Raw genomic sequence first — 15,964 nt, 5'->3', positions numbered from 1 at the left:
TCTGACAGGTCTGGGTCCTGAAATCATTAGGAGAGACTGTTCTGTTTGTCTGACCAGCTTTGCAGACGTGGTTTTTGGGGATGTGAGATAGGACCTATGTAGTGGTGCTCTGTAACTAAGGAAGCTAGAATGGCCCATTCCCTGCAGGTTGTTGTTCTGTCAGCAGGCAAAGTTTTTTATTCTGACAGGCTAATGAAAATTCAAGGTTTTTAACGTAAGAGCTTTTAAAAGAGTGCTATACTATTTTAACTGTGCTGGTTTTTAAAAACATTTACCATTTTAAATTATATAATTTTAATTGTTTTAAAATACTGTCAATAGTTTAATTCCATTTCAGTTTTAAATTATTTTAAAACATACTGATAGTTTAATTGCATTTTAGGATTAATATTTTGAATGTTAACAATTATATTGTACTTTAATTGATAAAATGCCTTAAGTCCTGGCTTTCTGAGAAAAGTTGAGGTATAATTTTTTTAATAACAATAGCAACAACAATAGCTAATTAGACATTTTGTGAACAGAATGCTGCATTAGATAGGCCCCTGGTCTTATAAAGTATTGTTATTAGAATATTTATATGCCACCTTTCTCCCAAAATTGGGACTCAATATGACTTACAACTAACCAATACAACTAAAAACAGTACAACTAAAACATACAAAAAAGTGAACCTTAAAATCAGATTAAACTATCAAAATGATTTAGAATTATACTTAAAATGACAAAATACAATGAAAAAGATAAAAAAACCTTTAAAACAATTGCATGACTTTTCTTTTGTTCTTAATACAGTGCTACCTCGGGTTACGAAATTAATTCGTTCCGCCGTTCCGTTCGTAACCCGATAATTTCGCAACCCGAAAAGGCTTTCCGTTAGCGCTGGAAAGCCGCTAGCCGCGCTTTGCGTTTGAATTTCGCGCCGAAATAAATTTCGTAACCCGAAAAAAATATCGTAACCCGGAACAGTTTTTTCCAATCTAACTTTTTCGTACCCCGGAAATTTCGTAACGCGATCATTTCGTATCCCGGGGCACCACTGTATGTACAATTTTCATTCAGTAATTGGCCATTAGAGTTTGGGAGCATATATTTAATTCACTTTATAAATGTGGATTCTTTCTAAAGTTTTGTGTACATTTTCTTTAGGTTTAAACAAACACCATAATGTAGCACTACCACTTACTTTATCTGTGAGTCGCTTTGGCTCCCTTCTTTGAGAAAGGCATTATACAAATGAAATAGTAAATAAATAAGCCAAACAGAAAATGTGTAGTTAAAGAGCATAATGCTTTGTATTGTTTTTGATTTAATGAGAAGAAATATGTTAGAGAGCAAATAAGAACTTTATTGGAGAGCTTTTGTTTAATAACTATGCAGGATGGGTTGGACAGATTTCTCCAGCTCTGTGAAATCAGTTCATGTGCCAGAGAAACCAAAGAATAGCCATTAAACAGGACTTGCACAGAAAGTTTCCTCTAAACCCTAGACTTCCACTGATCTCACAGTTTTAACTCAGACATTAAGCTTCATGATGAATAGCTCTTCAAAGATAACTTGCCAGGTTTTTTTTTACAAGGAAGGAAATTACTACCTGCCTCTCTTCCCAAAAAATTCTAGATATTTCTGGTGTTGTTCTGTACAGACAGGTTATCTATCCTTTATTACTACAGGTACTTACCAGTGAGTTGCTATGTGCCTGTGTACTCAGTTTAGTTGTGTAACAGGAAATACAGTAACAAAATATGTGCATACATCTATTCATACAGGATGTTTTGCCTATTCCTGAGCTGCATTTTTGTGTTGGCAGCATTTATGGGTAATAATAATAATAATAATAATAATAATAATTTATATTTGTGTTGAGCTGCATTTTTGTGTTGGCAGCATTTATGGGTAATAATAATAATTGTTATTTATATTTCCCACCTCTCCTTGCGGATCGAGGCGGGATTACAACAATAGAAATAACATTGCAAGATAAAAAACTACAATTTTATATAAAATACATTCAATAAAACAGTAAAACCGCTGAAAGCCGTGAGGGAACCTGCGGGAGCGTGCGGGGGCGCGTCCCATTACTTTCAATGAGGCTCGAGCATATGTGGGTTTTTTTTACACAGGGGCGTCTGGAACGGATCCCCGCGTATAAAAAGGACTCACTGTAATAACCAACACTTTGTACTGCACCTGGAAGCTAATTGGTAGCCAGTGAAGAGATTTTAATACTGGTGTTATGAGGACTGATCTAGATGTTCCAGTGACCAATCTGGCTGGTGCATTTTGCATCATTTGAAGCTTCCGAACTTGGTACATAGGTAGCCCCATGTAGAGCGCATTACAGAAATCTAAACGAGAGATTACCAGTGTGTGTACCACTGCTTCAAGGTCCTTTTAGTCCAGGTAGGGATGCAGTTGGCCTATCAACCGAAGTTGGTACCATACACTCCTGGCCATCATATCCACATGGGATGATAACTGTAAAGATGGGTCCAGGAGTACTCCCAAACTGTGAACTTTGTCCTTTAAGGGAAGTGTGACCCCGTCCAAGACTGGTTGACAAAATTCTGTCCCTGGACTTGGGGTACCTATCGCAAGTACCTCTGTTTTCTCTGGATTCAACTTGAGTCTGTTTTCCCTCATCCAGTCCATTACTAACCCAAGATAGGTCACTTAGTTACTGCAACTGTCGGAGACATAGAAAAATAGATTTGGGTGTCATCAGCAGACTGATAACACTGTGCCCCCATGTCTCCGGATGGTCTCTCCCAGCGGCTTCATGTAAATGTTAAACAGCATGTGGGATAGAATGGCACCTTGAGGGACATCAGATGTCAGCTCTCTCCTAGAGGAGCAACTGTCCCCCAGCCTCACCATCTGGAATCTGCCCGAGAGGTAGGAGTGGAGCACTGGAGCGCAGCGCCCCCAATATCTAACTCCCTCAGGCGTTCCAGAAGGATACTATGGTTGATGGTATCAAATGCTGCTGAGATGTTCAAGAGCACCATCACGGTCACACTTCCCCTGTTGATTCCCAGACGGAGATCATCAACTAAGGTGACCATGGCCGTCTCAACTCTGTATCCCACCCTGAAGCCAGTTTGTAATGGATCCATATAATCGGCTTCATCCAAGACAGCTTGGAGTTGGGAGGCAACTGCCCTCTTGATCACTTTGGCAAGAATGACAAGAGAGAGACTGGTCTATAATTGTTTCTTACCAGGGGATCTAGAGAGGGTTTTTAAAAAGCGGTCTTACTACTGCTTGTTTTAATTTAGATGGAAATATTCCCTTCCAAAAGGATGCATTAATTATAAGTTGTAATAATATTTTCATTGCATCCTGGTGGCGCAGTGGTTAAATGCCTGTACTGCAGCCATACACTCAAAACCACAAGGTTGCGAGTTCAAGACCAGCAAAAGGGCCCAAGCTCGACTCAGGCTTGCATCTTTCCGAAGTCACTAAAATGAGTACCCAGACTGTTGGGGGCAAATTAGCTTACTTGCTAATTAGCTTACTTGCTGTTCACCGCTATGATCTTTGGAATAGTGGTATATAAATAATAATAAAAAAAAAATCCCCTCCCTGAGCGGTCAACCATGATGGGCAAGGATCGAGAGGGCACGTTATCTTCCTTACATTTCCAAGGAGCTTGTCCACTTCATCGGTATTTACAAACTCAAAATGATCCAGCTATTCAAAGCTATTGTCAACACCAGGCTGTGGCATAAAATGTGCCCTTTTGACGTCTTTTTGCCTCCAACCTTTTTTTTCCTAAACAGTACTCAGAGATTTTATTAATCAGAATAATAGTTAAATTTCTGACATGTGTTTAAGTCAATATTTTTATTAATATGAACATTTGTTGTCCTAGATCATGAAAGGATTGTTTCCATCAAGGCTTCTGCTTTAGAGGAGCAAATGTTTTTGGAATGGGAACCATCGAATGTAGAAATAAACAACTATATTGTAGAATGGTATTATGAGTCAAATTCAATCAAGAGATCATGGCAAAAGATAAACACTACAAAATGGACATCACCAAAAGGTAGGTTTTAAATGATTATTTACATCCAGTAAGATCCTGAGCAGAGGGGGCAGAATAGCATAGGATGAGCCTGTGCTTTCCTGCCCCTGGTGTACATCCAGGTTAGTCCATTGGCATGGGGACAGGGGGGTGCTCACACACCTGTACCTACACCGACCCAGGGCCACCCCTTACCTTTCAAAAGTGTAGGCTTCATTTCAGAAGATTCCCAGTTGCTCCCTCTGACGTGGAAATGAGGCACCCAGCTGTACCTACTTGATCAGACATCCCACATTAGATGAGGCGACAGGGAGTTTCTCAGATGGATTGCCTTCCGGAAGGGTAAAAAGCATGATAGGCCTGAATAGCCCGGTTTTGCATGAATCCAAGGGTATTTTACCCCGGGATAAAGGCTGTTTAGCCCAGGGTTAGAACGGATCCTCTGGATTCATGTCAGCACAGGCAGGATCTGGCCCAATCCTGCCACAGGTGTTTCAGTCTGCGTTGTCTATACTAGACAACATAAGGCCAGGGGGAAGCCGGTTGTTTGGCCCATGCAAACAACCTCTAAGGCTGGTAAAAGTTCTAAACACTGCGTAATTAATAATCTTTATTAGTTAAAAAAAGAAAAGAAAAAAAGTTGTTTCCTTTTTTTAAACAAAACCATGAATACTATAGAATACAGAATATTAGCATCAATCTATACATTAATTATTACACAAAGAGAATAAATAATAGTTACAACATTATCAAAAAGTATCCTTCCTACTTTCTGTGAGGTTTGCCTGTAAGTTTACACTGAATTTCGATCGCCCTCAATTATAACACTGAAAAAAAGAGTTGAATTCTGAAACATGTAAAATATAAACATACTTCCACTAACGTGAAGTATTCATTGTCATAACATGATTACCTAGTCCAATGATGGCAATCCTTTTAGAGACCCAGTGCCCAAGCAACAACCCCAAACCCACTTATTTATTGCAAAGTGCCGTGTCCCTCTGGCTTTCTAGTAACAAACTCTGCCAGTCTCTGTGCTTGGGCAACGACAGAAGTGCCCACAGAGGTGGCTCTGAGTGCCACCTCTGGCACGCGTGCCATAGGTTTGCCATCACTGATCCTAGTCCTTCAGTACAAGTATATTAAATGTAAATGCTACGATTTTCTTTGTAGACTTGTTTACTCCAGACCAAGCGTAAAGTTTTTACCCCATTTTGTTTTCAAGTATTTTATCAGAGGTCTCCATTGTTCCTCAAATATAGTCATAGATTTCTTTTAAATTAAATATGTTAGCTTATCCATTTCTATCACCTCGTAAATTTCATCAGCCAATCGTTTAAATCTGGTATTATTTTCTGAAAACTTACATGGCAGAAAGTGATGCATTGTTGCCCGATTCCTATTTAATTTCTCATACACCCAAATGATCCCTAGCTTCACACTTCTGTTCAAGATAATAAGGGAAAAGGTCTCAAAGGCTACTAACTGATTTTAAAGACTTGACTGTGTTGTTTATCCCTCTCTTTCTGTGCCCTGTGAGTGCACAATATAATATCTTGCTCTGTATCTTTAAAGAACTAATGATATTCCATATTTCTGATTTCTTTCAGGAGCCTTCATACGTTTTAAATACTACTACATTTCTGTATATCCCTTGTATAAAGATGAAATAAAAACTCCATGTTCCATCAGAACTTACTTTCATCAAGGAAGTATGTATAAATAGTTGTCTCTATAGTGAATTAATCTGTTTCACTGATATCAAATTCTTGCATGGGAACTTCATTTTTGAGGATGATCCACAACATTTAAAACGAGTGCCTGGGAGAGAGACTGCAAATTGCTGTGTCCTTTTCTATCTTGGGAATGTTATAAAAATAATCCACCATTTTTGCTGTTAATACCATATTGTTCCTCCCAGTTATTGTTCATGCAGTCTTGCAGTAGATTAATACAAAATGGTTTCTGACCTAACTATCTATTAAAATACCGGTGTACCACTGGGCAGTCAGAGCATTAGTGGATTGGCAAGTTCAGCCTCGAAATAAATGAAGTTTTCTCTATGTGTTTTGGGCATGTCATCTGTAAAGAATCAAACCTTTGTTCTTAGCCCACTTGGTCATGCCTTACTGAAGGGTCAATTCCTTCCACTGGTGCCATAGGATTGGGGATATTTCTGATGAAAACTGATTTTCTTCTGCATGCCAGACTACATTCGTATGTTTTAATCAAAAGAAAAGGTTGAATTTATTCAGAAGCAACTGAGGTATTTGTTGGTGGTTGCGTCCTTTCTGCATGAAAGTTAAACTGCAATTATAATTTAATTTAGCTTAATTATTTTATTTATATCCTGTCTTTCTCTCAAATAGGACCCATTTCTCTTAAGAGTTAGGAAGAGTTGAAAAGTGATAAAAATTATATGCTGAAGTGCCTCATGGCCACTGGGCTGTCTCTGTTACAGAATTCTACATTAATAAACCAATTTAAATGATGGGTTCTTGAACAGAACAGCAAACAAGCAAGGAAGATCCAGTTTAGTAAAGAAAACAATTTATTTTGCTAGCAAGATCTCAGTTTAGGATTTGGATCCTAATTAACCCCTGAGCTAAAGAATAAATGTAAAATCCTCCTTTTTATAGACATCTTAACAAAGACTTTCTGTGACAAAATTCTATTGGATGTAAACGGTTTTAAACATACAAAAATGCATTCAATCAGAACAAAGAATTCTGAATACATCAAAATCTCATTACTTATGCATTAGCAACCTATGCCACATTCCAAGCTTTTCTCTTATCAAAGGCCTTTCACCAGATAATATGCATCAACCCTGGCCTTGCACTCAGTAGTCTACACATTCCATGGAAATCCTTTATCAACATACATTAGTCTGACTCAAAGTAGACATCCTGCACCAGCATTTATCCTTCAAAATATGTCACGCCAACCTTTTTACCCATCTTGTTAAAATTTCTAAGTACTTCAGCAAACTTTTACTATGGTTAAGTTCACTTTTTGGGGTCTCTTTCTATTATGGTTAAGTTCACCTTTTTGGGGTCTCTTTCTATTATTCATTTAAGGGAACTAGATATTGATTATATAGAACAAAAATTGAATATTGCCACTTGCCATCTCATCTCCACGTAATGATTAATTGCATGGACAGTTTGTTGTTGTGTCCCTTCAAGTTGTTTCCAATTTATGGTGACCCTAAGGCAAACCTATTATGGGTTTTTCTGGGAGAGTGTGTGACTTGCCCAAGGTCACCCAGTGGATTTCCATGGCCAAGCAGGAAATCAAACGCTGATCTCCAGAGTTGTAGGCCAACACTCAAACCACTACACCACACTGGCTCTCCTAGTCAGATTTTAGTTACCTTTTAGTTACCTTTTTACTTAATAAAAAGGGGTAAAGGAAGAAAGGGGAAAGCAGCTAGCAGCACCTTTGAGACTAATTCATTTATTTTAGCACACATTTTTGTGGATTTCAACCTTCTGTTGCAGATGCATGGGTAGCATATAGTGTAAAGCCACCAAGAAAATCCACATTTCATTCCTAAAAAAAATCTCAATTTTAGGGGCTTGGATAATTGATAAATTCTTGAGGGTTGGCTTTTAATCACCAGCACTCAGGATTAAGCTAATCAGAGTATCAGAATGACTTGCTGTAGGATATGGGTAGGAATTGTTCAATTAAGGTTTCCCTAGTTAAAGAGAAACTGCTTTGCTACAAGTTCACTGTAAATGACATTCTGAAATAGTTAAGGTTTTTCCCCCTCCTGCATTTCTTTATATGATTAGTCCCAGCAGAAGGTCCTACAGCTGAAGAAGTAGAGGACATTGATAAAAACCATGCTACCATAAAATGGAAGGCAATACCAGAAGCAAAGAGAAATGGTTTCATCACTAACTACACTGTATTTTATAAAGCTGAGGATGGAAAAGAATTTGGTAAGTAAAACGTAGAGGCATGTAATAAAGGATATAAGGGATGAAGGAAAGGAAAATGATGCCAAAGCACACCTCTATTTTCACACCCAGTCATTCAAAGAGGCCAAAAGCAATGCTGTGTCAGAGAGAGGAGAGCGGTCAGTGCTTCTTTTAGGTGATGGACTAATCTGTTGCCTTTCACCACTCCTCAGTGAAGGAGATGGTCCCTATTTTGATAAAAGTTAAGGTACAGTACATACATTGACCCATGGATAAATTGACCCAATTTTTTCAAGTCAAATGTTTGACTAACATTTGACTAAAACATGAGTATATACAGTAGTTGTGGGGCTTGCAAGAGCCCAATGAGCTTCTAGTAGTATATTTCCATGTGAAATGTTTTCTGTTTTCTTACAGCAGATATGATGAGACACATAAAACCATAGAGTTGGAAGAGACCACAAGGGCCATTCAGTAAAACCCCTGCCATGCAGGAACTCTCAATCAAAGCATCCCTGACAGATGGCCATCCAGCCTCTGTTTAAAGATCTTTAAGGAAGGAGACTCCACTACACTCTAAGGGAGTGTGTTCCACTGTTGAACAGCCCTTACTGTCAGGAAGTTCCTCCTAGTGTTTAGGTAGAATCTCTTTTCCTGTAGCTTGCATCCATTGTTTTGGTTCTCTGGAGCGTCAGAAAACAAGCTTGCTCCCTCCTCAATATGACATTCCTTCAAATATTTAAACAGGGCTATCATATCACATCTTAACCTTCTCTTCTCCAGGCTAAACATACCCAGCTCCCTAAAGCGTTCCTCATAAGGCATGGTTTCCAGGCCCTTCACCATTTTAGTCACCCTCCTTTGGACATGCTCCAGTTTGTCAGTGTCCTTTTTGAATTATGGTGCCCAGAACTGGATACAATATTCCAGGTGGAGCCTGACCAAAGCAGAATAGAGTGGCACTATTACTTCCCTTGATCTAGACCAGGAGTAGGCAACCTTTTTGAGCCGGGGGCCGGGTTGGTGTTCCCCAGGACCAACGGGTGGGGGGGGGAGCCAAATAAATAAAAATAATATAGGACAACATTTTCAAATGTAGGACACATTTTTTGAAAATGGAGGACATGCGAAAAAATTTGATGATTTTTAAAAAATGTTAATGAGACTTCCGGGAATGGCGGAGTAGTAAGAGAGTCGCAAGTCACAAAGGCAGGTGACAAGCGGCACCCACTCACGGATTTTTAGCCAGTTTCAAGACCAACTTTCGGCAGCGAAAGAAGGCTAGCATCCCCCCAATAAAGGGGATCCGGACGGAGCCCGACGGGGTCCCCATTTTGGAGGATTCTGCTGGATTCCCCTTGGCATCTCCAGGGGGAAACCAAAGAAACCGCCGGGGATGGAGGGTGAACCGCGGCCGCGAGCGGTGGCTGAAACCATATTAGAAAGACCGCAGCAGCAAACTCCGCAACTTAAACCCCTGTAAGGGTAAGAAGATTCAAAAAGCGCATGAAGGTTTGGAATTAAAGATCCCCAGGAGTAAAACTTCATCGGAGGACTGCAGAACCCAGGGGGAATCCACGGAGAGAGACCAGTATTAATGAAGACGAGATTATGTGACTAAAATACTGATTTATGGGGAATTGAAGGCTGAAGAAAATAGAGTGAGAGGGAGTTGAAGTAAAGTGAATAATAAGGATAAGAAGATCGGGAGAAAAGTTAAGGTGATCCAGGAAGAGAAGTAGACGTGGAGGAGAAAAACCAGGAAGGATTGATGAGGTGAGGGAGAGGAGCAAGGAAGAGAAACAGACAAAAGAGCGTTGTGTGAAGCGGGGAGGAGAGCCAGGATGAGAAGCAGACGGAGAGGAAAAGCCAGGACGAGAAGCAGACGGATACGAGGACGAGAAGCAGACGAAGGAGCCAGAGGGAGAAACGGGGAGAAAGCTAGGGCGAGAGGCAGACAGAGCGGTGAATTTCTAGGATGAGAAGCAGACGAAAACGAGGACGAGAAGCAGACGGTGAACATAAACTGAGATAAAGCAACAAATACTTTTGTAAAGCCGGACGGAGAAGCAGATGAAAACGGACGGACAAAGGAAGAGGGGGAGAACGAAGACTGGTAAAAGAAAGGGAAAGGCGGGACTCAGTGTTGATTAAAATAGGGGAGGCATAAAAGGGAAGCCAATCGAAGGGGAAAGAACCATATTTTGGTGCGAGGGATACCCGTAGAAACAAAGATTGTAAAGGGAAATACCTCCATATTAGGAAGCTGGCTCGGCATTTTCAAGGCTGCAGAGTGCGTGGAAAGCAGGAAACAGGGGAAGGGAAGCGAGTGAGTAAAGGAAGGGAAAATAAAGTAGCAAGAAGGTGGGGTTTAACAAAAAAAAGAGCCAATAGGGAAACAGCGATGCCAGTAGGAAAGGAGGATTATAACAGCCTACCCCCATTTAAACGGCGTTTATTAGATAATAGGAGAGAAAGGAAACAGCGACACTGTTAGGAAAGGAGGGTAACTGCGAGCTCTGGGAATTGTGATATAAGGAAGATACGTCTGCATTAAATAGCCCACTTCACTAATTTAAATAGCGTAATAAAAATGGGGTAGTGACCCCCAGTGGGAAGGAGGGATATTGCTGGCCTAAAATAACGGAATCTGACATTTAGACAGTGAGATAAGAGGGGAAATGTAGGGGAAAAGTTATGAGTAAAACATATACAACAACAGTGATGACTACGAGGGAAATGATGGCAAAGGAGAGAGAGAGAGAGAGAAAAGAAGGGGCAAGGACAAGGAGAACAAAAACAAACAATAACAAGAAGAGCATCAATTGAATTAAAAGCACCGGATCCAAATATAAAAGTTCTTGAGGCAATACAAAGAATTGAGACAAATATAAGGCAGGAGATTAAGGACTCAAGAGACGAGTTAAGAAGAGATTTTAAGAGAGATATTGATGACTTGAAAGAGACAATGAAAGGGATGATGACAGATATAAAGATGATGAATAAAAGGATGGGGGACCTAGAAGCGAGGACGGAAAAAGTAGAGAAAGTTACTAAAGATTTAGAACAAACACAGAAACATGAAATAAACCTACAGAGACTGAAAGAAATTAAAGACAGGGAAAAATGTATTAAAATATGAGGGCTGAAAGAACAATTTAATGAAAACTTGTATGATAAAATTATCCCAGTTTAGGCTAAACTATTAGAAACTTCTACAGACTATGTGGATGCAGAAGTGGATAAAATCTTCCAAATAAATTCCACGGCAGCAAGAAACCGGAATCTACCCAGGGATATCGTGGTCTATTTCATAAGGGAATGGATAAAAGACAAGATTATACAGGAAAGCTATGAGAAAAGAGTAACTATAGACGGAGCAGAAATTAAAATCTTTAAAGATGTCCCCACGGAGACGTTGAGGAGAAGGAGGGATTATACGGTACTAACAAGAATACTACAGGAGAGGAAGATTAGATATAAATGGGAACCCCTGGAGGGGATATCGTTTACGTGGAAACAAAAGCAAATGAAAATAGATACCCCAGAAAAAGCAAGAACCTTCTATAACAGATGGTTTAGAGACGAAGAAGCAAAAAACAGAGAAAGGAAAGAGAAGGAAAGGTCGGAACTGGAGGAGAGTAAAAAGGAAAGTATACTGCTGGAAGAAAAGAAAGAATACACAGGAGCAATAAGTAAAAAATGTTAATATAAATGCATGTTTCTTAGGCATGATCAAAATGGAGGACATTTCGGTATTATTCCTAGACAAATGGCAGAAATGGACTTCCCTTTCTGCTGGCAACCCCCACCCCCCCCCATTCAACAGCACATTTGGGCATTGAACATGGCTTTACTTAAGATGGCCTCTTGCATATTTCAGAGGCTTATTGCATAACCAAACTCTTTGGGTTTCACACTGAACATGGGTTCACATGGCTATGCATATTGAACATGTCAAGGTGGTTTCACAGTTCTTGCACCAAGTGTACTTCTCAGAAGTGTGTACTACTTGGTCAAGGGACTTTGGTTTTTCTTCACTGCGCATGAGTTTGTAAAAATCACAGCAATTTACATTGGCCGTGCTTCTGAAGCGGGCTCATATCAATATCACCATCATCATCATCGTTAAAACAAAGCAGACCTGTAAAAATGGAATGGAAATCCTTCTCCTGCTCCTCTTCTTCTTCCTCCTCCTCCTCCTCTTCCTGCTCCTTCCTTCCTCCCTCGTCCTCCTCCTCTTCCTCCTCCTTCCTCCCTCCTCTTCCTTCCTTCCATCCTCCCTCCTCCTCCTGCTCCTTCCTCCCTCCTCCTCCTCCTCCTCCTCCCCGTGCACCTGCGCTAGAAGCCACGCGCGCTTCAGTGACAGGCCAAAGGCCCCACGGGGCTTTTGGCGGTGGCAATCGGCAGCAGGACCGAGCTGGGGCTGGTCCCAACGGCTCGGCGGGCCGCATGTGGCCCGTGGGCCGCAGGTTGCCGACCCCTGATCTAGGCACTATACTTTTATTGATGCAGCCTAAAATTGCATTGGCCTTTTTAGCAGCCGCATCACACTGTTGACTCATGTTCAACTTGTGGTCTACTTAGACTCCATGGCCAGTTACAGACTGCCAAAATAAAGTTGCTTCGGGTCTCTTTGGAGGTATGCTGTTTAAATGATGCATGCATCCTAAGAATCCGGAAGCTGCACCAAAGCTGCACTCCAGTGCTTAGGAATGGAGTGTGGCTTTGGCATGACTTCTGGACTCTTAGGACCCATGCATCATTTAAATAGCATACCTCCAAAGAGACCTGAAGCAGCTTTATTTTGGCAGTCTGTAACAGGCCCTAGATCCCTTTCACACGTAGTTTCATTCATCCAGGTGTCTCCCATTCTATATCTGCATTTCATTTTTCTGCCCTAAGTGCAGTACCTTACATTTCTCCATGATGGATTTCATTTTGTTAGCTTTGGCCCAGCTTTCTAGTCTATTGAGGTCATTTTGAATTTTGATCCTGTCCTCTGGTGTATTAGCTACTCCTCTTAATTTGGTGTCATCTGCATGGCTTTTCTCTCTGTATGTAAATAATCAGGCATGACATTGCTTGCAGTGATTTAGCATTTGTCTTAGCCAGCCATGGCTAATTTCCATTCCTGTTCCTGGTAATGGGAAGGAGAGTCAGCAAGATCTATACTATATTGTAGCCAGTGCTCCTCCTCCTCCTTCCTGCACAGTGGGACAGATTGCAACCATGGGCTCTGTGCTAGCTGCTTTGTTCTGGCTGCTGTGTACTGCAACCATGCAGTGACTCATAAGACTGGAATATTGGACTGGAACTGTCATCTTCCAGACTTACAGAGTACTGGTGGCAGTTCATCCCACTTAAGTGGGGAACACACTTGAAAAAGAGCTGTAGATGGCTTGAGGTTAACTTTAGAGTTAAGAGTGACTGAGAAGCAGAATTTAAAAATATAGCCACGTTAGTCTGTAGAATTAATATGTATAAAGATTTGTAGCATCCTTGAGACTAAATGAAAAAAAAAGAAAATAAAGATGTTTGTACCATGAGCTTCCTTAGACTTTAGTCTACTTCTTCAGATGCTTATGGTGGAGCGGAAGCCAGGGACAAACAGGAGTGCAAGTGTTTAAGTGAAGAAAACTGAAAAGGAATGTTGGCTACTGCATACCCAGTCAGCTTGAGTAGAACCCATGGGCTCTACATGGTACGTAGTTTGCAAAGGGCTCCTCACACATTGGTCCTTAGGAACAACATCCCGTTGTTTGCACTTGTTGAGAAAGAAGTTATCTCTCTGTATCTGGGCAAGTTTCTTGAAGAGGTTGATGGATTTCCACTTCATTCAGCTAAATCTGGTGCTTTCCATAGTGGTAGAATTTAAAGATATGGCTGTGTTATATAATTTAAATATATAGCCATGAGAAGCAGAATGTTAGTGTATTGGTAGAAAGAGAGAAAGGAAAATGGAAGACAGGGAGAAGAGATGGGCACACTCATTTTCCAGTAAGACTCTAGTGGGAGGTGGACTGGGATCAAAGAATACAAGATGGAAAGTTTTTCGAAAAACCCTCCCCAAAAACCCTTGCTTTACAGAAGGACAATTCAGAAAGAATGACAAACGGATACATTTTCTTACTCTTTAGAACTGGATTCATAAAATACTTGGGTTTGGGAATCCATCCTATTTAGATAATGAAGCAAGGGGATGCCTGGAAAATTTAAATGGAAAAATGTCCTCTATCCCTTCTCCATACTTGAAATTATTTCCTCCTTTGAAGTCTAAACTACACTGCAAAGCTGTTCCTAAGGCATGGATGGGCACTGTATGACCTGCCAAATGTTGGAGGACTACAGCTCTCATCAGCACTAGGCGACATAGCCAGTGGTGAGGAATAATCTCACAACTGGAGGGATATATTTTTAATTTTCCATTGTGTCATATGCTGCATTGTTTTCCTCTGGTTTTGAGATGTAGCATTTTGGATGTCCTGCTGTTGCATGCGTTCGTTATTTCTGACGTGGTGGCAAACCTATAATGGATTTTCTTGCCTTCCTCTAAGGCTTAGAAAGTGTGACATGCCAAAGGTCATACCATGGGTTTCTGTGGCCAAGCAGGGATTCAGATTCTGGTCTCCTAGTGTCCTGGCTCTGTTAGATGTCCTTCTACTCAGTTTGGATTTGTTTCCTTTCATATGGCTCTTGGAGAATTGTCAGGCTTGCAGTAAATGAATAATATCACAAGAAGAGATCTCTACTAAACCCTACATTTCTTTCTTGCTAGGAGAAACTGTGGATTTCAGTGTTCTACAATACCGATTTAAGTTATTGCAAGCTAATACCAAGTACACAGCTCACGTTATGGCAAGCACCATTGCCGGCGGAAAAAACGGAACAGCAACCACATTCATCACCAGCAAATTGAGTATGCTATTTTGTGCAAATAATATCTCTATTTATTTATTACTTTTTGATGTGTGTCTTTTGTGAAGCATTTATATCCTGTTCTGTGAACAGAAAAGTTCACAGAGAAGATTATAGAGTAGTAATAGCAAGACAGTGTCTGCCTTCTGTTGTACAACCTGGAAAAAAAACTCCACAAACACACAACAGAAAACAAGAAGGAATGAGGAAGAAGTGGGGAGACCACTGTTACCAGTTTTTAATGTTGACACAGCTGTAACATTATAATTATTTGCATTTCTTAGATTGTTGGTGTTACTTCCTCCCATCTTCACTCCTCCTTCTTCTGACTGCTGTTCTTAGGATGTTTTCTGCATACAATTTGAACAAGTATGGTGAGAGAATGCATCCTTGCCTGACCCCGTTGCCAATTTGGAATCAGTCTGTTTTTCTGAATTCTGTTCTGATGGTAGCTGCTTGTCATGACTGAAGATTTCTCATCAGGACTATCGGATCTAGTGGCACACCCATATCCTCTAGAGCCATCTATAGCTTTCCATGATCTACTGTATGCAGTCAAATGCTTTACTATAGACTATTAAGCACATGGTGATTTTTTTTTATTCCTTTGTGTGCTCCATTAGCCATCATATGTTTGCAATGTGGTCCCTAGTGCCTCTTCTGAACCCTGCTTGCGCTACTAGGATTTCTCTCTCCTTGTAGTCTCTGCTGCAGAATTTTGAGCAGAATTTTGCTTGTGTAGGACATTAATGCATTGTCCTATAACTGCTGCAGTCTTTTATGTCTCTTTTTTTCTACATTGGGATAAATATTGATCTCTTCCTGTCTTTTGACCATGGTTTTGTTTTCATATTTGTTGACATATTTTAGTTAGCACTAGCGCTGATTCTGTCTGTGTGCACTGTAGCAATTCAGTTGGCATATCTGTGTTCCTTGTTTATACCAATTTCACTTTTTGCCACTTGGAACAATTATTACAGAAGTCAAAGATGCAAGTGCAAAGGCAGGCCTAATGCTGAATATAAAGAAAACAAAAATAATGACCATGGAAGAATAAATTATAATAGTTAAAGAGTTGCCCTACCTAGGA

At 40.4% G+C, this 15,964-nt stretch overlaps 1 protein-coding gene across 10 annotated transcripts in view; it reads left to right on the top strand.

Moving 5' to 3' along the window:
• The window catches only part of IL31RA (interleukin 31 receptor A), a 55,143-nt gene that overhangs the window by 31,789 nt on the left and 7,390 nt on the right, over positions 1–15,964 (top strand). For all 10 annotated transcript variants that reach the window (XM_042453767.1, XM_042453764.1, XM_042453766.1 and 7 more), the window contains 4 exons: positions 3,875–4,048; positions 5,638–5,739; positions 7,828–7,977; positions 14,735–14,875. In XM_042453767.1, coding sequence (XP_042309701.1) covers positions 3,875–4,048; positions 5,638–5,739; positions 7,828–7,977; positions 14,735–14,875 — 567 coding nt within the window. The remainder of the gene's footprint in view (positions 1–3,874; positions 4,049–5,637; positions 5,740–7,827; positions 7,978–14,734; positions 14,876–15,964) is intronic.

Source organism: Sceloporus undulatus, chromosome 2 (assembly GCF_019175285.1).
Source record: "Sceloporus undulatus isolate JIND9_A2432 ecotype Alabama chromosome 2, SceUnd_v1.1, whole genome shotgun sequence".
NCBI lineage: Eukaryota > Metazoa > Chordata > Lepidosauria > Squamata > Phrynosomatidae > Sceloporus > Sceloporus undulatus.
This window is presented reverse-complemented; position numbering and strand designations above follow the sequence as displayed.